This window comes from Poromitra crassiceps (assembly GCF_964638095.1).
Source record: "Poromitra crassiceps genome assembly, chromosome: 7".
Classification (NCBI taxonomy): domain Eukaryota; kingdom Metazoa; phylum Chordata; class Actinopteri; order Beryciformes; family Melamphaidae; genus Poromitra; species Poromitra crassiceps.
This window is the reverse complement of record NC_139628.1, coordinates 23,098,727-23,123,598: the sequence shown is the minus strand read 5'-3', so window position 1 is coordinate 23,123,598 and position 24,872 is coordinate 23,098,727. Positions and strand designations below refer to the sequence as shown.

General features: G+C 45.6%; 1 protein-coding gene across 1 annotated transcript in view; it reads right to left on the bottom strand.

The window, feature by feature from the left end:
* Positions 1-253: 253 nt before the first annotated feature.
* The window catches only part of LOC310779469 (reelin domain-containing protein 1-like), a gene marked incomplete at both ends in the record, with an annotated part of 30,563 nt that continues 5,944 nt past the window's right edge, over positions 254-24,872 (bottom strand). The window contains 5 exons of the mRNA XM_083640001.1: positions 254-861; positions 2,095-2,433; positions 3,074-3,231; positions 3,759-4,020; positions 8,994-9,185. Of these exons, the coding sequence (XP_083496127.1) occupies positions 254-861; positions 2,095-2,433; positions 3,074-3,231; positions 3,759-4,020; positions 8,994-9,185 (1,559 nt within the window). The remainder of the gene's footprint in view (positions 862-2,094; positions 2,434-3,073; positions 3,232-3,758; positions 4,021-8,993; positions 9,186-24,872) is intronic.

Below are 24,872 nucleotides of genomic sequence, written 5' to 3'. Positions count from 1 at the left end.
TGCCAGTCAGATATTGGCAGTGAATGAGTTAACAGTCACCCAGGCTAACTTAACAGTATGGATAGATTATATTTTTTCAGTTTGTAGCCGAGGGCTAAGCTTCATAATAGCTCCTCCTCTCTGGGTCTTTGGCTCCATCCACTGATATTTAACTCAACCAATGATTATATTTTTGCCTCCAGAGCAGCTCTGCCTCCAATAGAATTATAGCTAAAGCTCTGATCTGCCTCTGGCTGCATCATGTCTGTGTATCTCAGTGTATCTCAGGAGTTGCCAATATATCATACTCTGCCAGAAGCACAAAACTATTCTCTCTGATTCTCCGCACTCTGACCAAATCGCCACACTCCTGGACATGGATCAAGCCTCTCTCTCCTCTCTCGTACTCCCTCTCCCTGTCATTCAGTGTCACCTCTGTCCGCTTACCGCACGTCTGGCGGTATATGTACCTCACCCCGGCCACCAGCACCATGCCCAGACCGGCCGAGCAGCCCAGCAGCATGCCCAGCTCCCAGGCACTGTGTCTGGGAATAATATCTGGATACTTCCCCTCTCTGTCCGGAGCGCCGGCGGGATTGGAAGGAAGCTTGGGTTTGGGTTTAGGATTGGTGTTTGGAGGATTTGGCTTCAACTCACGGCCAATATTGGGTTTAGGGTTTGGATGGGGTTTGGGATTGGGGTGAAACTCTGGTTTCGGTGCAGGTGGGACGAGGGCGGGCTCAGGACCAGATGATGCCGTAGGCTTCGGGGTGTTGGCCACCACTTCCTGGAGCAGTAACTTCTGTCCCGGCCGGGTGAGCCTGGGGGAGGGCGAGGAGTTGAGGGGGTCATTGAGAGAGCGAAGAGGAGCCGGAGAGGGTTCTGGGTGAGGGGAAGAAGAGGGCGAGGAGACATGGGAAGGGGAGGAAGAGTGAAGAGGGGGTGCGGAAGAGGAAGATGAGACAACAGAGGAGAGATGGACTGGGGAGAAGGTGGCAGGAGAAGGTGGGGAAAAGGTTGAAGTTGCGATGGGCAAGGAGGTGGAAAGAGATGACGGAGAAGTAGATGAAAAGATTGAGTAGGATGACGAGTAAGATGTTGGGGACGACGAAGGGGAAGGAGAGTGAGGAGGAATGGAGATTGGGGATGGAGAGAGGAGAGGAGGGTGAGCTGGAGGGGTTGTGGGTTGCTTTTGTGATGAATGGGTGAATAAAGTAGAGATGAAAGATGAAAGGATGGATCCTGAGGATGAAGTGCGAGAAGGCGGAATCGTGGAAGGAAGGGTGGAGTTGTGGCCAACGGTTAATGAGGTAGGGCGAGATAAACGGGTAGGTAAAATAGAAGAAGAGGGAGGGATGGAGAGGTGGGTAGATGTTGGAAAAGCAGGAGTTGGTGTGGACGAGGGAACAGAGTCCAAGTTTGAGTTCTTGGTTTTGATCGATGCAGTTGATTGATATTTATCAGGAGTGAAGGTTTGGTTAGATTTCCTAGGTGTGAGGAGCGGGGAGTTTGAGGAGCGAGGAGGCAACGAGGGCTGAGATTGCCTCCACCCAAAGGTGCCTGCCTCTGGTGAGCCAGTTGGCGGTTGGGACTGGGACTGTAGAAGGATACTCGAGGCCTCGGGAGGTGCCTCAGATTGGGACTGGTCTCTCTGAGAAAGGCCATCCTGGGATTGAGGCTCAGATGTGAACAGGACTTGGGGAACACTACTCAGAGGCTGATGTGAACTGGTTTGCCATGGGCTAGTTCGGGGCTGAGACGGACCGTTTTCATCCTGAGGTTTGGGTAAATTGCTCAGAGGCTGTGGAAGAGGCTGGCCATTCAGTCGTGTGTCGTGTATGGGCAAAGACGACCGAAGTAAGGCCTGGGTAGTAGCAGTTTGGGCCTGCGAGTGTAGAATGGGCTGAAGTGGTGTACTTTGGGGTTGGAGAAAGGACTGTGATGGAGTATTTCGGGACTGGGAATGAGGCATTGGATTCGTTTGGAACTTGACCAAATTTGGCTTGGATGGAGCAGCATGGGAGTAGAGAAAGCGCTCTGGTGGAGTCGTTTGGAGCTTGAGAAAGGGCTGGGGTGGATTTGTTTGGGGTTGGAAAAAGGACTGAGATTGACTACCCATTTGTGACTGGATTGGTCTTGTTTGGGATTGGGAGAGTCTCGTCATCTGGGGCTGGGGTGGGCTGCTCTGGCTCTGGAACTCTGGTGAACTAGTTTGGTCTTGATTGGACCCTGTTAGGTTGTGATCTGGAGATGCGGGGATGGTTGTGGGGTTGTCACTGAGTACCAGAGGGTCAGTGAGCATGTTTGGACCATGGAAGTCCATCTCTACCTCTTCTCCATCCAGGAGAGGAGCGATGGAGACCGTCAGGGAAGGATCATGGGTCGAGTTTCGCGCTGTGACGTTTGGAGAAAGAGCGGCAGAAGCCTTCATCTCATCATCCTCACCTTCCTCTACTGAAGAGAAAGAGAGCATGGCGGTAGAGAGAGGGAAGGGGCTGGACGAGAAAACGGAGCTCTCGGTGAGCTCAGTATGAGTAACAGGGCTGTCGGTTTCATTGTCTGCCTGCTCAGTTCCACCTGCAAGGGCTCCTGAAGTTTTGTAGGTGTCCATCTCACTTCCTGTAGTTGTGGCATTTTGGAGAGGTCCCACAGTCCTGGGGCGGTTTGTTACATTGATGTCCTGATTTGTCACGGCTGTTAGGGGTGCTGAAGTTGCAGAGCTGCCCATCTCACTGCCTGCATGAGTGACGTCTGTGAGAGATCCTGGAGCTCTGTAGCTGTTCGTTTCACTGCCTGTCGGTGGTGTCGGTGTTAAGGGTTCTCGGGTAGTAGCAGGGCTGGCTATCTCGTTGCCTGTTTGAGCTGTGAGGAAGCAAGTTGGGAAGAACAAGCTATCGAATGAGTGATAAGGATATATAGATGGATTTGACTACATTTGACTGCAGGTGACATCTCAATTCAGGAAGACCAAGAAATGTGGGTCTATCAACAACCTCTTCTCAAGTAAGCAGTATTTTCAAATGGGAAGCGCATATCTACGGTCTTTTCCATGGGATGTAAATGTTGCATCATTGCACAAGTTACATAAGCCTACCTGGTGGAGCAGTGAATTCTTCCTGTAGTTCAAAAATTGAACTCCCTCCATCCACCACCGTGGCGTTACTCCCACTCTGAGGACTACCACTCCCATCACGCACCACTGCAGACTCAATACCTGCCCAGTACACGAAATAGGACTGCACCACGGTGATGCTGGAATGAAAGACAAAGTTTTGTTTAAGTTTTGAATGTACCATTTTTGACTCGTTTGCTCTTTTGTTGGGTCAGTAGTGAGAAATTGCCATTATTTGGATGGTTCTGTGGTAATTTCTTTGATTTCTTTGGTAGTGTTAATTCACCAGTGTTAGTCTGGTGGTCATTTAGGACAGTGAATCTCAACCCAGTTTCATACAAGGACCCCTAATTTAGTCCACATTATGGCCACAGACCTCCCAATTCGATTAATTTTGTCCTTGACCCAAATCTGAGAATGTTTTATACTGTTAGATATGATTTTGTCGAGAATTTCAGGACTATCTGTATTGTAGGTAAAGAGATAACAGTGATACTATGATCTACATTCTCTGTGTTATCTTCTTATAAATGAACAGAAAAGGTCAACATCTCATAATTTTGCTGAGGAACCCTCGGACCGCCTGAAGGACCCCTGGTTGGCCCCCGGACCCCATATTGAGAACCACTGATTTAGGACCCTGAATATGTACAAATAATGTTCTTACTGAAATCGTATGTCTCCCATGGGGGCATCAGGGGCCCTCCACACAAACGACAGGTTCCTCTTCAGCTGTTTGTCGGAGTGTGTGAGGGTGTCGCCCTCTGAGAGGCAGCGCAGGGTGTGTGTGCCAGGGGGCATTAGGGTCCAGGAGCCGCCCATCATCTGGCTCGCCCTCTGAGACCCAAACCTCAGCCCGACGCCAGCACCCGCCACACTGCGAGCCTGGAGCAAGAAACCCATGAAGTTACGAGAGCTCCGAACTGTCACTGGGGAGAGAAGAAAGAGAGGGCAAGGTGCAGATAAAGTGAAATACACAGAGAGATGGAAGGAGACATTTAGTTTTGATTCACCTAAGAGCAATGCTTTCCAATGTGCGTATGGACAAAACACACTGAATCAAGCACTGTTTAAACAACTATGAGAAACTTTGTGTTGTATTTTGAGTAGTTAGTTATACTGACTTAGTTACTTACTGAAGTTAGTTTAATAGGCTCCCAATAGCCTACTGTTAGTAGTCGCCAAGGTTAGGACAGACAGGAGAGACTTTGGTGCTTAGTAATTGTGAGATGATAGTAAGTTAGAATGTTATATCAGTTTGCATGATTGCATGTTTGCATGATTTTGAGTGTGTGTGTGTAGTAAGCTATATGATGTAGGCTACCGTATGTGACCTAGTAAGGTGTAGTATATGAAGTATGTAACCTGTATGGCAGGGCTATTCAACTGGCAATCAAGTACGACCGGCCCGCGAATGAGTTCCCTAAAAAAATATATATATATATATGTTTTTTTTTAGATTTTTTTTTTTTTTTTTTTACAATTAAACCTCATTTACTTATTACACTTGACTGGTTGTTTTTCAGATGTGATGTGAATCTAAAGTGAACTAAACAAGTCAGATCCACTATAAATGTTTTTCAGTAGATGCTGTGATGTAGCCACAAGAAAGGTGGAATATTAATGCTTTTCAGGGGATGCCGATGTGATGTAGCTAATCAAGTAAGATGCATTATAAATGTTGTTTCAGGAGATGTGTGATGTTGCTAGCTATAGGTTCTAAACAAGAAATATGGTTCAAATGTTTACAGTAGTTTTCCTTTCTTGCTGCACTACAATGTTACAATGCTGTGAGACAGCTAAACACAAAAGATGCAATATTAATAGTTTTTCATGAGATACTCAGTATTTAATACGAATACTAATACTAATAATAGAAAAGGAGAACATACTGAATAATGACATCACAACAGTATAATCCTAATGTTAATTTAAAATTAAATATTCTTCTAAATATGGATAAAAGTCCAAAAAACATAACATTTTCTTCGACGCTGCCCGCAAGGGCAGCGTCGAGATTCCATTCCTTACAGCACCCCCTACTTAATAATAGTTCCAGCGTGGCTGCGAAAATGTGGTGGCGCATTGTGTCAAGTGTATATATTGTAGCGTTTCGGGTAATCCAGGTATTACCTGTAATGTGATGTACAAGAGAAGTGTCTAGATTGTAGCTAGGAACTAATGTATGTGGGTGTGTTCCTAGGGGAAACGGGGTATATATGACCAGCGGCCGCAGGCCGGATGTGAGTCTAGCTATGGAGCGAGCTGAGACCGGTTGTTGTGTGTAGAGCTAGCGGTGTGAAGCTAGCTGCTAGGAGCTAAAGAAGCCTGTGAATAAAGAACCTGTACCAACTACAACTCTCCGTTCTTTGGCGTATCACCGATACGTTACATTGGTGTCAGAAGTGAAGCGGTAACGCCTGATTTCGGTCGAGAGGGGAGAGAGTGAGGAGGAACGGCGGAGAAAAGTTGGAGATCAAAGGCTCGAGCGACCTAGCGGTAGCGAGCTAGCTGTGTGAGCTAGCTGCTACGAGCGCCACGTGTGATGGTGCGCTTAGAGGAATGCCTGTTGGCGAACGGGAGAAAAGAAGAGCTGACGACAGAGATCAGCTCGGCGCTGGCGGCCATGGAAGCCCGTGTGTTGAAAGAAGTCAGACGGCTGTTGGAGACGATACCAGCCTGGGCAGAGGGGCTTATGGAGCTGCTACGAGAGGTCGCGCAGCACGGAGAGAAGCGGACGGAGGAGCCACAAAATAGACTGTGTTGGAGCTGTGGAGAACCGGGCCACGTGGCGAGGTGGTGCCGAGGCGAGCCCGGGAGACGGACCGGGTATGCGGGACAACGACATGGACAGCAGGGAGCCTGCTGGGCATGCGGCGCGATCGGACATTTAGCCAGAGAATGTCAAGAAGCTGTCGAGGACTGGAGAACAGCGGGAGAGGAGAGACGTGCGGGCGGTGGACAGGTGAGACTTTGTTGGACGTGCAGGTCGCCTGAACATTTAGCTAGAGACTGCACTAAGAGTGTGAACGCTGGAAGAGACACACAGCCGGGGGAGCAGCCCGAGCAACAAGCAGTGGAGCAGCCTGAGCAACAAGCGGCGGAGCAGCGGAGCAGTACAGAGCCGATTGTTCTGGGCAGGAGAGTGACTGTTGAGCCGGCCCAGGCTAGCTGCTCTGCATACCAGCCGGTAGAGGGGGACATCATCATCAGCGACGAGACCATCAGGAGAGCGGGGATCGTTTTGAACAGCCAGAGGGAAGTGAGCGACATCACCTGCAATGCTGTTACAGTCGGGGGAGCGGCGCTCGTGTCCCCGGGGGAGCGAGAGGGGTCAACGCTAGAAGAGCCGGCCCAACCAAGCCGCTACACAACCCCCACGGCTGCACTGCAGAAAGTCGAGGTGGAGATCGACGCCGATGGTGTCCGCCCTGCTGTCCTCAACACGCCGCCCCCTGGGGGAGCGGGACGGGAGGACGAGCGAGTGCAAGACCGGGAGGATGAGAATGTGACTATGGAGGATGTCGATCTGGAGGAGTGGATACGCAGACAGGCGGAGGACGCTAGCGTTGGACCGGTGCGCAGGTGGGTGGCGGCCGGATGCCGGCCTCGCCTGGAGGAGATATGCATGTATTCAAGTACCACGAAGGAACTGTGGGAGTTGTTTCCGGACTTGAGGGTGAGAGAGTCGGGGATTCTGGGGTTAGATGGGCGCGGGAAGAGTGGCAGCGTCGTGGTGGTGCCCAGCTGCCTGCGGGGACTGGCGCTACGGGGGGCGCACAGGCGCCGCAGGGGTCAGGGGCATCGAGGGGCTGAAGAAACACTCAGCCGCCTTTGTCGAGTTTTCTACTGGGTACAGATGAAGGGAGACGTAGAGGACTACTGCCTTAGCTGTGTCGACTGTAATGTGCTTCGGGTGGGACAGAAGCTGTAAAAGGGGGGATGGAAATAGTGGTTGAAGTGAAGTGGGATAATGTGAGTAAGAAAAAGGGTTTAAATGAAGGTAATGGAAAAAAGAATGATGTAAATGTTGGGGTTATTGTCGAACCGAAATGATATGTGGGTCGAATTTAAATGAATGGGGAAAGAGGAAAGAAATGATGTCAATGTGATGGGTTTGAGTTAAATGGAAAATGTGTGTAAAAAAAGAAAAGGGCTATTGGAATGGGAAAAGAGGAAGGAATGAAAAGAAATGCAAATGGTGGTGGTGGAACGAAAATTAAGAAGTAGTGAAATAATAAGAGACAAATTGGGGGAATACAAAATGTTGTGGGGTGGTGTGTTTTGGTACAGGGGGATATGTGTGGGTTGTGGGTGTTAACGTGGGCGTTAACAAATGTTGGGTGAGGAGTATGTAGCGTTTCGGGTAATCCAGGTATTACCTGTAATGTGATGTACAAGAGAAGTGTCTAGATTGTAGCTAGGAACTAATGTATGTGGGTGTGTTCCTAGGGGAAACGGGGTATATATGACCAGCGGCCGCAGGCCGGATGTGAGTCTAGCTATGGAGCGAGCTGAGACCGGTTGTTGTGTGTAGAGCTAGCGGTGTGAAGCTAGCTGCTAGGAGCTAAAGAAGCCTGTGAATAAAGAACCTGTACCAACTACAACTCTCCGTTCTTTGGCGTATCACCGATACGTTACAATATAATGGCTCGGGGAACGGTCCGGCCCCCGGTCCCTTAGGTTTCTGACAATGCGGCCCCCTGAACAATTTAGTTGAATAGCCCTGCTGTATGGCATATGATGTGTATATGTAGTCTGTGTATATGTATGTATACATACACTGTTATCTTCAGGATAACACAGTATGTCACATGTACTGTACAGTATGCTATTTCAAGCCATTTGAGACAAGCTTGTGATAAGGGGCTATATAAACCAACTAGACAAGACTATAATTGTTAGGTCACCTGTGAGTAACTGTCCAGGAAGGTAGGAGGTGATAGTTTTTTTTTGTATCTATTTATTTATTTGTTAACCAGTACATGTGACTAGCTCTCCAGACAGGTAAGATTCAGTAGCTGGTTTGTTGTTAGTTAACCTATTAGGTAATTAACAGTTAATTGGTACCCATAAGTCAGGGAGCAGGTGATAGTTAGCTACTTAACAATTAATTGGTACCTGTGACTAACTGTCCAGGCAGGGAGGAAGTTATAGTTAGCTATGTAACAGTTAATTGGCACTGGGACTAACTGTCCAGCCAGGGAGGAGGTGAGCTAGTTACCAGTTAATTGGTACCTGTGACTTACTGTCCAGGCAGGTAGGAGGTGATAGTTACCAGTTAATTGGTACCTGTGACTTACTGTCCAGCCAGGGAGGAGGTGAGCTAGTTACCAGTTAATTGGTACCTGTGACTTACTGCCTAGGCAGGGAGGAGGTGATAGTTAGCTAAGTAACAGCTAATTGGTACCTGTGACTTACTGTCCAGGCAGGGAGGAGGTGATAGCTAGGTAACAGTTAATTGGTACCTGTGACCAACTGTCCAGGCAGGGAGGAGGTGAGCTACCAGTTATTGGTACCTGTGACTTACTGTCCAGGCACGGAGGAGGTGATAGTTAGCTACTGTAGGTAACAGTTAATTGGTACCTGTGACTAACTGTCCAGGCAGGTAGGAGGTGATAGTTACCAGTTAATTGGTACCTGTGACTTACTGTCCAGGCAGGTAGGAGGTGAGCTAGTTACCAGTTAATTGGTACCTGTGACTTACTGCCAGGCAGGTAGGAGGCGATAGTTAGCTAGTTACCAGTTAATTGGTACCTGTGACTTACTGTCCAGGCAGGTAGGAGGTGAGCTAGTTACCAGTTAATTGGTACCTGTGACTAACTGTCCAGGCAGGTAGGAGGTGATAGGCACCTAGTTGTTAGTTAGATAACCAGTGAGTTAATTAACAGTGTATCAATACCTGTGATTAGCTGTCGTGGCAGGTAGGAGGTGGCGGAGGTGCGCAGCGTGACGTGGCTGTGCTGCGGGTCCTGGGGCTGAGCGCGGATGTGGCCGGGACTCATTTCCTGACAGGAGGCGCGGTTGGCACCGCGGGAGAAGGACAGGGTGGGCGGAGCCAAAGACAAGACCACACCCACCCAAACAAAGGATGCTGCAGGGAGGGGAGACATCATCTACAAACACACGCACAGGTAAGGCCAGGTTACTTGTTGATGGCATCTTATAAACGGGAGCTTCATGGTGTGCGGATTCGACTTCTTTGCTGCACTTTGATGACATCACACACCGCACCGGTGTCCCTTCTGTTGAAATCATGCTGAGCAAACAAGCTGTTTAATCCATGTCTTTTTTGTATTTCACAGTACAGATGAGACAATGGACTTGTGCGCGTGTGTGTGTGAATGAAAGGGATGGTATTTTATGACGATGATAAAGGCAGACAGAAGAACAAACAAATCATATCAGCTGAGGGTGAATGTCCCACATGGCCACTGAGTTCCTGTATGTAAAGGTGAGTTCAGGTCATGGCCAGTTAGTAGCCTATACCTGTATGTAAAGGTGAGTTCAGGTCATGGCCAGTTAGTAGCCTATACCTGTATGTAAAGGTGAGTTCAGGTCATGGCCAGTTAGTAGCCTATACCTGTATGTAAAGGTGAGTTCAGGTCATGGCCAGTTAGTAGCCTATACCTGTATGTAAAGGTGAGTTCAGGTCATGGCCAGTTAGTAGCCTATACCTGTATGTAAAGGTGAGTTCAGGTCATTGCCAGTTAGTAGCCTACCTGTATGTAAAGGTGAGTTCAGGTCATGGCCAGTTAGTAGCCTATACCTGTATGTAAAGGTGAGTTCAGGTCATGGCCAGTTAGTAGCCTATACCTGTATGTAAAGGTGAGTTCAGGTCATGGCCAGTTAGTAGCCTATACCTGTATGTAAAGGTGAGTTCAGGTCATTGCCAGTTAGTAGCCTACCTGTATGTAAAGGTGAGTTCAGGTCATGGCCAGTTAGTAGCCTATACCTGTATGTAAAGGTGAGTTCAGGTCATGGCCAGTTAGTAGCCTATACCTGTATGTAAAGGTGAGTTCAGGTCATGGCCACTGAGTTCCTGTATGTAAAGGTGAGTTCAGGTCATGGCCAGTTAGTAGCCTATACCTGTATGTAAAGGTGAGTTCAGGTCATTGCCAGTTAGTAGCCTACCTGTATGTAAAGGTGAGTTCAGGTCATGGCCAGTTAGTAGCCTATACCTGTATGTAAAGGTGAGTTCAGGTCATGGCCAGTTAGTAGCCTATACCTGTATGTAAAGGTGAGTTCAGGTCATGGCCAGTTAGTAGCCTATACCTGTATGTAAAGGTGAGTTCAGGTCATTGCCAGTTAGTAGCCTACCTGTATGTAAAGGTGAGTTCAGGTCATGGCCAGTTAGTAGCCTATACCTGTATGTAAAGGTGAGTTCAGGTCATGGCCAGTTAGTAGCCTATACCTGTATGTAAAGGTGAGTTCAGGTCATGGCCAGTTAGTAGCCTATACCTGTATGTAAAGGTGAGTTCAGGTCATTGCCAGTTAGTAGCCTACCTGTATGTAAAGGTGAGTTCAGGTCATGGCCAGTTAGTAGCCTATACCTGTATGTAAAGGTGAGTTCAGGTCATGGCCAGTTAGTAGCCTATACCTGTATGTAAAGGTGAGTTCAGGTCATGGCCAGTTAGTAGCCTATACCTGTATGTAAAGGTGAGTTCAGGTCATGGCCAGTTAGTAGCCTATACCTGTATGTAAAGGTGAGTTCAGGTCATTGCCAGTTAGTAGCCTATACCTGTATGTAAAGGTGAGTTCAGGTCATGGCCAGTTAGTAGCCTATACCTGTATGTAAAGGTGAGTTCAGGTCATTGCCAGTTAGTAGCCTATACCTGTATATAAAGGTGAGTTCAGGTCATGGCCAGTTAGTAGCCTATACCTGTATGTAAAGGTGAGTTCAGGTCATGGCCAGTTAGTAGCCTATACCTGTATGTAAAGGTGAGTTCAGGTCATTGCCAGTTAGTAGCCTATACCTGTATATAAAGGTGAGTTCAGGTCATGGCCAGTTAGTAGCCTATACCTGTATATAAAGGTGAGTTCAGGTCATGGCCAGTTAGTAGCCTATACCTGTATGTAAAGGTGAGTTCAGGTCATTGCCAGTTAGTATAGCCTATACCTGTATGTAAAGGTGAGTTCAGGTCATTGCCAGTTAGTAGCCTATACCTGTATGTAAAGGTGAGTTCAGGTCATTGCCAGTTAGTAGCCTATACCTGTATATAAAGGTGAGTTCAGGTCATGGCCAGTTAGTAGCCTATACCTGTATGTAAAGGTGAGTTCAGGTCATTGCCAGTTAGTAGCCTATACCTGTATGTAAAGGTGAGTTCAGGTCATTGCCAGTTAGTAGCCTATACCTGTATGTAAAGGTGAGTTCAGGTCATGGCCAGTTAGTAGCCTATACCTGTATGTAAAGGTGAGTTCAGGTCATTGCCAGTTAGTAGCCTATACCTGTATGTAAAGGTGAGTTCAGGTCATGGCCAGTTAGTAGCCTATACCTGTATGTAAAGGTGAGTTCAGGTCATTGCCAGTTAGTAGCCTATACCTGTATGTAAAGGTGAGTTCAGGTCATTGCCAGTTAGTAGCCTATACCTGTATGTAAAGGTGAGTTCAGGTCATTGCCAGTTAGTAGCCTATACCTGTATGTAAAGGTGAGTTCAGGTCATGGCCAGTTAGTAGCCTATACCTGTATGTAAAGGTGAGTTCAGGTCATTGCCAGTTAGTAGCCTATACCTGTATGTAAAGGTGAGTTCAGGTCATTGCCAGTTAGTAGCCTACCTGTATGTAAAGGTGAGTTCAGGTCATTGCCAGTTAGTAGCCTATACCTGTATGTAAAGGTGAGTTCAGGTCATTGCCAGTTAGTAGCCTACCTGTATGTAAAGGTGAGTTCAGGTCATTGCCAGTTAGTAGCCTATACCTGTATGTAAAGGTGAGTTCAGGTCATTGCCAGTTAGTAGCCTACCTGTATGTAAAGGTGAGTTCAGGTCATGGCCAGTTAGTAGCCTATACCTGTATGTAAAGGTGAGTTCAGGTCATTGCCAGTTAGTAGCCTATACCTGTATGTAAAGGTGAGTTCAGGTCATTGCCAGTTATTAGCCTATACCTGTATGTAAAGGTGAGTTCAGGTCATGGCCAGTTAGTAGCCTATACCTGTATGTAAAGGTGAGTTCAGGTCATGGCCAGTTAGTAGCCTATACCTGTATGTAAAGGTGAGTTCAGGTCATTGCCAGTTAGTAGCCTAGCTGTATGTAAAGGTGAGTTCAGGTCATTGCCAGTTAGTAGCCTACCTGTATGTAAAGGTGAGTTCAGGTCATTGCCAGTTAGTAGCCTATACCTGTATGTAAAGGTGAGTTCAGGTCATTGCCAGTTAGTAGCCTACCTGTATGTAAAGGTGAGTTCAGGTCATGGCCAGTTAGTAGCCTATACCTGTATGTAAAGGTGAGTTCAGGTCATTGCCAGTTAGTAGCCTACCTGTATGTAAAGGTGAGTTCAGGTCATTGCCAGTTAGTAGCCTATACCTGTATGTAAAGGTGAGTTCAGGTCATTGCCAGTTAGTAGCCTACCTGTATGTAAAGGTGAGTTCAGGTCATGGCCAGTTAGTAGCCTACCTGTATGTAAAGGTGAGTTCAGGTCATTGCCAGTTAGTAGCCTATACCTGTATGTAAAGGTGAGTTCAGGTCATTGCCAGTTAGTAGCCTACCTGTATGTAAAGGTGAGTTCAGGTCATTGCCAGTTAGTAGCCTATACCTGTATGTAAAGGTGAGTTCAGGTCATGGCCAGTTAGTAGCCTATACCTGTATGTAAAGGTGAGTTCAGGTCATGGCCAGTTAGTAGCCTACCTGTATGTAAAGGTGAGTTCAGGTCATGGCCAGTTATTAGCCTATACCTGTAGGTAAAGGTGAGTTCAGGTCATTGCCAGTTAGTAGCCTATACCTGTATGTAAAGGTGAGTTCAGGTCATTGTCAGTTAGTAGCCTACCTGTATGTAAAGGTGAGTTCAGGTCATTGCCAGTTAGTAGCCTACCTGTATGTAAAGGTGAGTTCAGGTCATTGCCAGTTAGTAGCCTATACCTGTATGTAAAGGTGAGTTCAGGTCATTGCCAGTTAGTAGCCTATACCTGTATGTAAAGGTGAGTTCAGGTCATTGCCAGTTAGTAGCCTATACCTGTATGTAAAGGTGAGTTCAGGTCATTGCCAGTTAGTAGCCTACCTGTATGTAAAGGTGAGTTCAGGTCATGGCCAGTTAGTAGCCTATACCTGTATGTAAAGGTGAGTTCAGGTCATGGCCAGTTAGTAGCCTACCTGTATGTAAAGGTGAGTTCAGGTCATTGCCAGTTAGTAGCCTATACCTGTATGTAAAGGTGAGTTCAGGTCATTGCCAGTTAGTAGCCTATACCTGTATGTAAAGGTGAGTTCAGGTCATTGCCAGTTAGTAGCCTACCTGTATGTAAAGGTGAGTTCAGGTCATTGCCAGTTAGTAGCCTATACCTGTAGGTAAAGGTGAGTTCAGGTCATTGCCAGTTAGTAGCCTATACCTGTATGTAAAGGTGAGTTCAGGTCATTGCCAGTTAGTAGCCTACCTGTATGTAAAGGTGAGTTCAGGTCATTGCCAGTTAGTAGCCTATACCTGTATGTAAAGGTGAGTTCAGGTCATTGCCAGTTAGTAGCCTATACCTGTATGTAAAGGTGAGTTCAGGTCATTGCCAGTTAGTAGCCTATACCTGTATGTAAAGGTGAGTTCAGGTCATGGCCAGTTAGTAGCCTATACCTGTATGTAAAGGTGAGTTCAGGTCATGGCCAGTTAGTAGCCTATACCTGTATGTAAAGGTGAGTTCAGGTCATGGCCAGTTAGTAGCCTATACCTGTATGTAAAGGTGAGTTCAGGTCATTGCCAGTTAGTAGCCTATACCTGTATGTAAAGGTGAGTTCAGGTCATTGCCAGTTAGTAGCCTATACCTGTATGTAAAGGTAAGTTCAGGTCATTGCCAGTTAGTAGCCTGCTGTATGTAAAGGTGAGTTCAGGTCATTGCCAGTTAGTAGCCTACCTGTATGTAAAGGTGAGTTCAGGTCATTGCCAGTTAGTAGCCTATACCTGTATGTAAAGGTGAGTTCAGGTCATGGCCAGTTAGTAGCCTATACCTGTATGTAAAGGTGAGTTCAGGTCATGGCCAGTTAGTAGCCTATACCTGTATGTAAAGGTGAGTTCAGGTCATTGCCAGTTAGTAGCCTATACCTGTATGTAAAGGTGAGTTCAGGTCATGGCCAGTTAGTAGCCTATACCTGTATGTAAAGGTGAGTTCAGGTCATTGTCAGTTAGTAGCCTATACCTGTATGTAAAGGTGAGTTCAGGTCATTGCCAGTTAGTAGCCTATACCTGTATGTAAAGGTAAGTTCAGGTCATTGCCAGTTAGTAGCCTGCTGTATGTAAAGGTGAGTTCAGGTCATTGGCAGTTAGTAGCCTGCTGTATGTAAAGGTAAGTTCAGGTCATTGCCACTTAGTAGCCTGCTGTATGTAAAGGTAAGTTCAGGTCATTGCCAGTTAGTAGCCTACCTGTATGTAAAGGTGAGTTCAGGTCATTGCCAGTTAGTAGCCTATACCTGTATGTAAAGGTGAGTTCAGGTCATGGCCAGTTAGTAGCCTATACCTGTATGTAAAGGTGAGTTCAGGTCATTGCCAGTTAGTATAGCCTATACCTGTATGTAAAGGTGAGTTCAGGTCATTGCCAGTTAGTAGCCTATACCTGTATGTAAAGGTGAGTTCAGGTCATTGCCAGTTAGTAGCCTATACCTGTATGTAAAGGTGAGTTCAGGTCATGGCCAGTTAGTAGCCTATACCTGTATGTAAAGGTGAGTTCAGGTCATGGCCAGTTAGTAGCCTATACCTGTATGTAAAGGTGAGTTCAGGTCATGGCCAGTTAGTAGCCTATACCTGTATGTAAAGGTGAGTTCAGGTCATTGCCAGTTAGTATAGCCTATACCTGTATGTAAAGGTGAGTTCAGGTCATTGCCAGTTAGTAGCCTACCTGTATGTAAAGGTGAGTTCAGGTCATTGCCAGTTAGTATAGCCTATACCTGTATGTAAAGGTAAGTTCAGGTCATTGCCAGTTAGTAGCCTACCTGTATGTAAAGGTGAGTTCAGGTCATTGCCAGTTAGTAGCCTATACCTGTATGTAAAGGTGAGTTCAGGTCATGGCCAGTTAGTAGCCTATACCTGTATGTAAAGGTGAGTTCAGGTCATGGCCAGTTAGTAGCCTATACCTGTATGTAAAGGTGAGTTCAGGTCATTGCCAGTTAGTAGCCTATACCTGTATGTAAAGGTGAGTTCAGGTCATGGCCAGTTAGTAGCCTATACCTGTATGTAAAGGTGAGTTCAGGTCATGGCCAGTTAGTAGCCTATACCTGTATTTAAAGGTGAGTTCAGGTCATTGCCAGTTAGTAGCCTATACCTGTATGTAAAGGTAAGTTCAGGTCATGGCCAGTTAGTAGCCTATAGCTGTATGTAAAGGTGAGTTCAGGTCATGGCCAGTTAGTAGCCTATACCTGTATGTAAAGGTGAGTTCAGTTCATGGCCAGTTAGTAGCCTATACCTGTATGTAAAGGTGAGTTCAGGTCATTGCCAGTTAGTAGCCTATACCTGTATGTAAAGGTGAGTTCAGGTCATGGCCAGTTAGTAGCCTATACCTATATGTAAAGGTGAGTTCAGGTCATTGCCAGTTAGTAGCCTATACCTGTATGTAAAGGTGAGTTCAGGTCATTGCCAGTTATTAGCCTATACCTGTATGTAAAGGTGAGTTCAGGTCATGGCCAGTTAGTAGCCTATACCTGTATGTAAAGGTGAGTTCAGGTCATTGCCAGTTAGTAGCCTATACCTGTATGTAAAGGTGAGTTCAGGTCATTGCCAGTTAGTAGCCTATACCTGTATGTAAAGGTGAGTTCAGGTCATGGCCAGTTAGTAGCCTACCTGTATATAAAGGTGAGTTCAGGTCATTGCCAGTTAGTAGCCTATACCTGTATGTAAAGGTGAGTTCAGGTCATGGCCAGTTAGTAGCCTATACCTGTATGTAAAGGTGAGTTCAGGTCATTGCCAGTTAGTAGCCTATACCTGTATGTAAAGGTGAGTTCAGGTCATGGCCAGTTAGTAGCCTATACCTGTATGTAAAGGTGAGTTCAGGTCATTGTCAGTTAGTAGCCTATACCTGTATGTAAAGGTGAGTTCAGGTCATTGCCAGTTAGTAGCCTACCTGTATGTAAAGGTGAGTTCAGGTCATTGCCAGTTAGTAGCCTATACCTGTATGTAAAGGTGAGTTCAGGTCATTGCCAGTTAGTAGCCTATACCTGTATTTAAAGGTGAGTTCAGGTCATGGCCAGTTAGTAGCCTATACCTGTATGTAAAGGTGAGTTCAGGTCATTGCCAGTTAGTAGCCTATACCTGTATGTAAAGGTGAGTTCAGGTCATTGCCAGTTAGTAGCCTATACCTGTATGTAAAGGTGAGTTCAGGTCATGGCCAGTTAGTAGCCTACCTGTATGTAAAGGTGAGTTCAGGTCATTGCCAGTTAGTAGCCTACCTGTATGTAAAGGTGAGTTCAGGTCATTGCCAGTTAGTAGCCTATACCTGTATGTAAAGGTGAGTTCAGGTCATGGCCAGTTAGTAGCCTATACCTGTATGTAAAGGTAAGTTCAGGTCATTGCCAGTTAGTAGCCTATACCTGTATGTAAAGGTGAGTTCAGGTCATTGCCAGTTAGTAGCCTATACCTGTATGTAAAGGTGAGTTCAGGTCATGGCCAGTTAGTAGCCTGCTGTATGTAAAGGTGAGTCCAGGTCATTGCCAGTTAGTAGCCTATACCTGTATGTAAAGGTGAGTTCAGGTCATGGCCAGTTAGTAGCCTACCTGTATGTAAAGGTGAGTTCAGGTCATTGCCAGTTAGTATAGCCTATACCTGTATGTAAAGGTGAGTTCAGGTAATTGCCAGTTAGTAGCCTATACCTGTAGGTAAAGGTGAGTTCAGGTCATTGCCAGTTAGTAGCCTATACCTGTATGTAAAGGTGAGTTCAGGTCAATGCCAGTTAGTAGCCTATACCTGTATGTAAAGGTGAGTTCAGGTCATGGCCAGTTAGTAGCCTATACCTGTATGTAAAGGTGAGTTCAGGTCATTGCCAGTTAGTAGCCTATACCTGTATGTAAAGGTGAGTTCAGGTCATGGCCAGTTAGTAGCCTATACCTGTATGTAAAGGTGAGTTCAGGTCATTGCCAGTTAGTAGCCTATACCTGTATATAAAGGTGAGTTCAGGTCATGGCCAGTTAGTAGCCTATACCTGTATGTAAAGGTGAGTTCAGGTCATGGCCAGTTAGTAGCCTATACCTGTAGGTAAAGGTGAGTTCAGGTCATGGCCAGTTAGTAGCCTATACCTGTATGTAAAGGTGAGTTCAGGTCATGGCCAGTTAGTAGCCTATACCTGTAGGTAAAGGTGAGTTCAGGTCATTGCCAGTTAGTAGCCTATACCTGTATGTAAAGGTGAGTTCAGGTCATGGCCAGTTAGTAGCCTATACCTGTATGTAAAGGTGAGTTCAGGTCATGGCCAGTTAGTAGCCTATACCTGTAGGTAAAGGTGAGTTCAGGTCATTGCCAGTTAGTAGCCTATACCTGTATGTAAAGGTGAGTTCAGGTCATTGCCAGTTAGTAGCCTATACCTGTATGTAAAGGTGAGTTCAGGTCATGGCCAGTTAGTAGCCTATACCTGTATGTAAAGGTGAGTTCAGGTCATTGCCAGTTAGTAGCCTATACCTGTATATAAAGGTGAGTTCAGGTCATGGCCAGTTAGTAGCCTATACCTGTATGTAAAGGTGAGTTCAGGTCATGGCCAGTTAGTAGCCTATACCTGTAGGTAAAGGTGAGTTCAGGTCATGGCCAGTTAGTAGCCTATACCTGTATGTAAAGGTGAGTTCAGGTCATGGCCAGTTAGTAGCCTATACCTGTATGTAAAGGTGAGTTCAGGTCATGGCCAGTTAGTAGCCTATACCTGTAGGTAAAGGTGAGTTCAGGTCATTGCCAGTTAGTAGCCTATACCTGTATGTAAAGGTGAGTTCAGGTCATTGCCAGTTAGTATAGCCTATACCTGTATGTAAAGGTGAGTTCAGGTCATTGCCAGTTAGTAGCCTACCTGTATGTAAAGGTGAGTTCAGGTCATTGCCAGTTAGTAGCCTATACCTGTATGTAAAGGTGAGTTCAGGTCATTGCCAGTTAGTAGCCTACCTGTATGTAAAGGTGAGTTCAGGTCATTGCCAGTTAGTAGCCTATACCTGTATGTAAAGGTGAGTTCAGGTCATTGCCAGTTAGTACCCTATACCTGTATGTAAAGGTGAGTTCAGGTCATGGCCAGTTAGTAGCCTACCTGTATGTAAAGGTGAGTTCAGGTCATTGCCAGTTAGTATAGCCTATACCTGTATGTAAAGGTGAGTTCAGGTAATTGCCAGTTAGTAGCCTATACCTGTAGGTAAAGGTGAGTTCAGGTCATTGCCAGTTAGTAGCCTATACCTGTATGTAAAGGTGAGTTCAGGTCAATGCCAGTTAGTAGCCTATACCTGTATGTAAAGGTGAGTTCAGGTCATGGCCAGTTAGTATAGCCTATACCTGTATGTAAAGGTGAGTTCAGGTCATGGCCAGTTAGTAGCCTATACCTGTATGTAAAGGTGAGTTCAGGTAATTGCCAGTTAGTAGCCTATACCTGTAGGTAAAGGTGAGTTCAGGTCATTGCCAGTTAGTAGCCTATACCTGTATGTAAAGGTGAGTTCAGGTCAATGCCAGTTAGTAGCCTATACCTGTATGTAAAGGTGAGTTCAGGTCATTGCCAGTTAGTATAGCCTATACCTGTATGTAAAGGTGAGTTCAGGTCATTGCCAGTTAGTAGCCTACCTGTATGTAAAGGTGAGTTCAGGTCATTGCCAGTTAGTAGCCTATACCTGTATGTAAAGGTGAGTTCAGGTCATGGCCAGTTAGTAGCCTATACCTGTATGTAAAGGTGAGTTCAGTTCATGGCCAGTTAGTAGCCTATACCTGTATGTAAAGGTGAGTTCAGTTCATGGCCAGTTAGTAGCCTATACCTGTATGTAAAGGTGAGTTCAGGTCATGGCCAGTTAGTAGCCTATACCTGTATGTAAAGGTGAGTTCAGGTCATGGCCAGTTAGTAGCCTATACCTGTATGTAAAGGTGAGTTCAGGTCATTGCCAGTTAGTAGCCTATACCTGTATGTAAAGGTGAGTTCAGGTCATTGCCAGTTAGTAGCCTATACCTGTATGTAAAGGTGAGTTCAGGTCATGGCCAGTTAGTATAGCCTATACCTGTATGTAAAGGTGAGTTCAGGTCATTGCCAGTTAGTAGCCTACCTGTATGTAAAGGTGAGTTCAGGTCATTGTCAGTTAGTAGCCTACCTGTATGTAAAGGTGAGTTCAGGTCATTGCCAGTTAGTAGCCTATACCTGTATGTAAAGGTGAGTTCAGGTCATGGCCAGTTAGTAGCCTACCTGTATGTAAAGGTGAGTTCAGGTCATGGCCAGTTAGTAGCCTATACCTGTATGTAAAGGTGAGTTCAGGTCATTGCCAGTTAGTAGCCTATACCTGTATGTAAAGGTGAGTTCAGGTCATGGCCAGTTAGTAGCCTACCTGTATGTAAAGGTGAGTTCAGGTCATGGCCAGTTAGTAGCCTACCTGTATGTAAAGGTGAGTTCAGGTCATTGTCAGTTAGTAGCCTACCTGTATGTAAAGGTGAGTTCAGGTCATTGCCATTTAGTAGCCTACCTGTATGTAAAGGTGAGTTCAGGTCATTGCCAGTTAGTAGCCTACCTGTATGTAAAGGTGAGTTCAGGTCATTGTCAGTTAGTAGCCTATACCTGTATGTAAAGGTGAGTTCAGGTCATTGCCATTTAGTAGCCTACCTGTATGTAAAGGTGAGTTCAGGTCATTGCCAGTTAGTAGCCTACCTGTATGTAAAGGTGAGTTCAGGTCATTGCCAGTTAGTAGCCTATACCTGTATGTAAAGGTGAGTTCAGGTCATGGCCAGTTAGTAGCCTATACCTGTATGTAAAGGTGAGTTCAGGTCATTGCCAGTTAGTAGCCTATACCTGTATGTAAAGGTGAGTTCAGGTCATGTCGGCTCATAAATACAACCTGCAAACATTTTTTTGAACACATGACCAACCCTCCAAACCGTATACGACCACATAGTTTCTTTGTTCCTACCCTTCTAAAATGACCTGTTAATTTGAAAATGTCTGTTAATTTGAAACATTGTGTTAATTTGAAAATGTCTCTATGATTTTGTTTAGGCAACTAAAACAACAAGGTTAGGGTTATGGTTTGCATTAGGGTTATACAAAAATGTTGACTTTGGAAACTTTCAGATTTGAACACAGCCCTCTGGTGTAAAAGACAATTGTGTTTACGCCCTCCACCACGTCAATCCCTAACGCATGTACTTTCCACCATACTACACCATACAGTACATACTACATACAATGCCTGTACTTTCCACCAAAAATCATCATGTCGACAGTCTGAGGCAGTGGCTGTCAAACTGAACGTCGTGACGCCTTCCAGGGAGTCATGAGATCATTTGTGTGAAGAAGGAAAACAAACACATTTCTACCGTACTAATTAGGGGTCCAAGCACGAAGTGCGTGGATCCCTATTGTATCTGTTCCGATTTTTTTTTATTTTATTATTCTTCTCCGGTAAAACTGTATGTACAGCAGAAACTGTAATGCTCAGCGTAGCCACTGCACTTGAGCGCACCATAATCTCTGTGCTGTGCAGTGCAGTGCAGAGTAAGATTCCTTTTGGATATGTCATTACGCACAGCCTTGCCACATCAGGACATCAAATTATGCTGCTAAAATTGGATATTAGCAGATAATTCAGCAATCAACTATAACTCACTGAGAAACTTTTATCACATCGCAAAATTAATTGAGAAAACTTGTTGGACAATGGCCTTGCAATAGGCTATTCACCAGGGGCGGTTCTAGGCCTTTTTTGGGTGGGCTTTAGCCCACGCAAAAATAGTCTCAGCCCACCCAAAAAAATAGAGGCAAAAAAAACTTTTTTCCCCCCCCCCGTTTTCCCCCCCCTCAGTAATAAAGTAATAAAACATGTTTTCATGAAGTTAGAAAAAACAGGGTGTGCATCAGTGAGAACACTCCTTGTTGATGATTGGTGTCAATCATTTGTTCAACATCTCATCTTATACAGCTCAGATCTCATAATATTATGCAGGTAGGAGCTATACGCTTATTTAACATTCAGAATTTTAGTAATCCTGCATATTTAGACAGCAAAAGTTAATGATAAATATTGAACTAATATGAGTACTAATTATGGACTAATCAGATTCTAACATCTATAAATAATACAAAATAAGTAAATCATGTTTAATTCTAACTTTAACGAACTGCTAGTGATGGTAGCCTATATAAACAAGTTAATGTTACTGATATCAAAAATGTTTGCACTACTGAAAAAATGTATATAACTAAATTTAGTTAATAACTAGTGGACCTGGGAGCACTCAGTAATTATGTCATCAGTGAGTGATGTCATCAGTGATGTCACCAGATGTTCTCACCATTGCTCAAGTGACATAGCGATACCGTCGTAGTTTTACACACAGAACATTTAAGTGGAAATAGAAAGACGAGATTTATAGTCTTGGCAATTAAGGGTATGTTTATAAATCTATGTTGTTCATGCTGTGCTGCTACGAGCCTCTGTTTAGTGGGATAAAATATAGACTTAACCCCCTGTATATAAATATAGACTGTAACCCCCTGTATATAAATATAGACTGTAACCCCCTGTATATTCAAGAACAAGAAAAAAGAGCTTTGGTATCGGTAGATATCCAAATTCAGGTATCAGAATCAGATCAGAACTGAAAAAGTGGATCGGTGCATCTTTTTTCGTGGGTATCCAGGCCTGGAAAATAAATCTAGGCGAAACGAGGAATGAAACCTGACCCCAATGCCCTTACTGACCACAACACCCTGACTGACCACAACGGCCTTACTGACCACAACGGCCTTACTGACCACAATGCCCTTACTGACCACAACACCCTGACTGACCACAACGGCCTTACTGACCACAATGCCCTTACTGACCACAACACCCTGACTGACCACAACGGCCTTACTGACCACAATGCACTGACTGACCACAACTCCCTTACTGACCACAACGGCCTTACTGACCACAATGCACTGACTGACCACAACTCCCTTACTGACCACAACACCCTTACAGACCACAACGCCCTGACTCACCACAACACCCTGATTGACCACAACACCCTTATTGACCATAACACCCTGACTGACCACAACACCCTGACTGACCACAATGCCCTGACTGACCACAACACCCTGACTGACCACAATACCCTGACTGACCACAACACCCTGACTGACCACAATGCCCTGACTGACCACAACACCCTGACTGACCACAACACCCTGACTGACGACTACGCCCTTACTGACGACAACACCCTTACTGACCGCAATGCCCTTACTGACCACACCGCCCTACTGACCACAACGCTATTTCTGACCACAACACCCTGACTGACCAGAAGGCCCTGACTGACGACTACGCCCTTACTGACCACAACGCCCTTACTAACCCCAATGCCATGACTGACCCCAATGCCCTTACTGACCACAATGCACTGACTGACCACAACGCCCTTACTGACCACAACACCCTTACTGACCACAACGCCCTGACTGACCACAATGCCCTGACTGACCACAACACCCTGACTGACCACAACGCCCTGACTGACCACAATGCCCTGACGACTACACCCTTACTGACCGCAATGCCCTTACTGACCACAACGCCCTTACTGACCACAACACCCTTACTGACCACAATGCCCTGACTGACCACAACACCCTGACTGACCACAATGCCCTGACGACTACACCCTTACTGACCGCAATGCCCTTACTGACCACAATGCCGTACTGATCACAACGCTATTTCTGACCACAACACCCTGACTGACCACAACACCCTTACTGACCACAACGCTCTACTGACCACAACGCCCTTACTAACCCCAACGCCATGACTGACCCCAACGCCCTGACTGACCACAAGACCCTGACTGAGCCCAAAACCCTTACTGACCACTACACACTTACTGACCATGCTTGGACCCCGTCATCGCCGCTTGTGGCTATATTTAGGGGTCCAAGCACGAAGTGCGTGGATCCCTATTGTATCTGTTCCGTTTATTAGGGGTCCAAGCACGAAGTGCGTGGATCCCTATTGTATCTGTTCCGTTTATTATTATTATTATTATTCTCCGCTAAAACAGTATGCACGGCAAAAACTGTAAGGGCTACAGTAGCCAGACCTTGCACATAGGTTGGAAATGTGCCCCACTACTCAGAGACAAAAAAATAGCCATATTGGCCAGATGGTGGCGCTATAACAGACCCTTTTGCGTATTGACCCATAACTGCTGAACCGTGAGGCGTAGAATCAAAATTCCACATCTGCTGGATTCCCTGGATCAATACGCATCTATCCATATAGACCACGCCCATTTAAGTCTGCTAGATTTTCCGCCATCTTGGACTTTCTCAAAAAAAAAAAAAACGAACTCGTCCTAGGCCATTTGCCCGAATGAGCCCAAACTTTTTCTGTGTCATCTCTGGACTTCCCTGATCTAAAGTTGTATAATTAGGGGTCCAAGCACGAAGTGCGTGGATCCCTATTGTATCTGTTCCGTTTATTATTATTATTATTATTCCGCCCTAAAACAGCATGCACGTCAAAAACTGTAAGGGCTACAGTAGCCAGACCTTGCACATAGGTTGGAAATGTGCCCCACTACTCAGAGACAAAAAATCAGCCATATTGGCCAGATGGTGGCGCTATAACAGACGCTTTTGCGTATTGACCCATAACTGCTGAACCGTGAGGCGTAGAATCAAAATTCCACATCTGCTGGATTCCCTGGATCAATACGCATCTATCCATATAGACCACACCCATTTAAGTCTGCTAGATTTTCCGCCATCTTGGACTTTCTCAAAAAAAAAAAAAAACGAACTCGTCCTAGGCCATTTGCCCGATTGAGCCTAAACTTTTTCTGCGTCATCTCTGGACTTCCCTGATCTAAAGTTGTATAAAGAATTTGGATACGTGAAACCGTCTTGAAATGATAAATGTTTAAACTTTTGATAAACGAACTCGTCCTAGGCCATTTGCCCGAATGAGCCCAAACTTTTTCTGTGTCATCTCTGGACTTCCCTGATCTAAAGACTTACAAAGAATTTGGATACGTGAAACCGTCTTGAAATGATAAATGTTTAAACTTTGACACTATGTCATCACCGATGACAGTCTTGTGACATCACTGATGATGTCATCTATGATGTCATCTATGATGTCATCTATGATGTCATCCTTCCTCTACATAACATCGCGCACACACACACACACACATGCACACACACACACACACACACACACACACACACACACACACACACACACACACATGCACACACATATACACCTATACACACACACACACACGCCACACACACACACACACACACACACACACATATACACATACACACACACACACACACATATACTCACACATATACACACACATATATACACACACACATATACACACTTACACACATATACACTAACACTACTATTACTACTGCTACTACTGCTTGAACCCGGTCAGGTCACCAAATCTC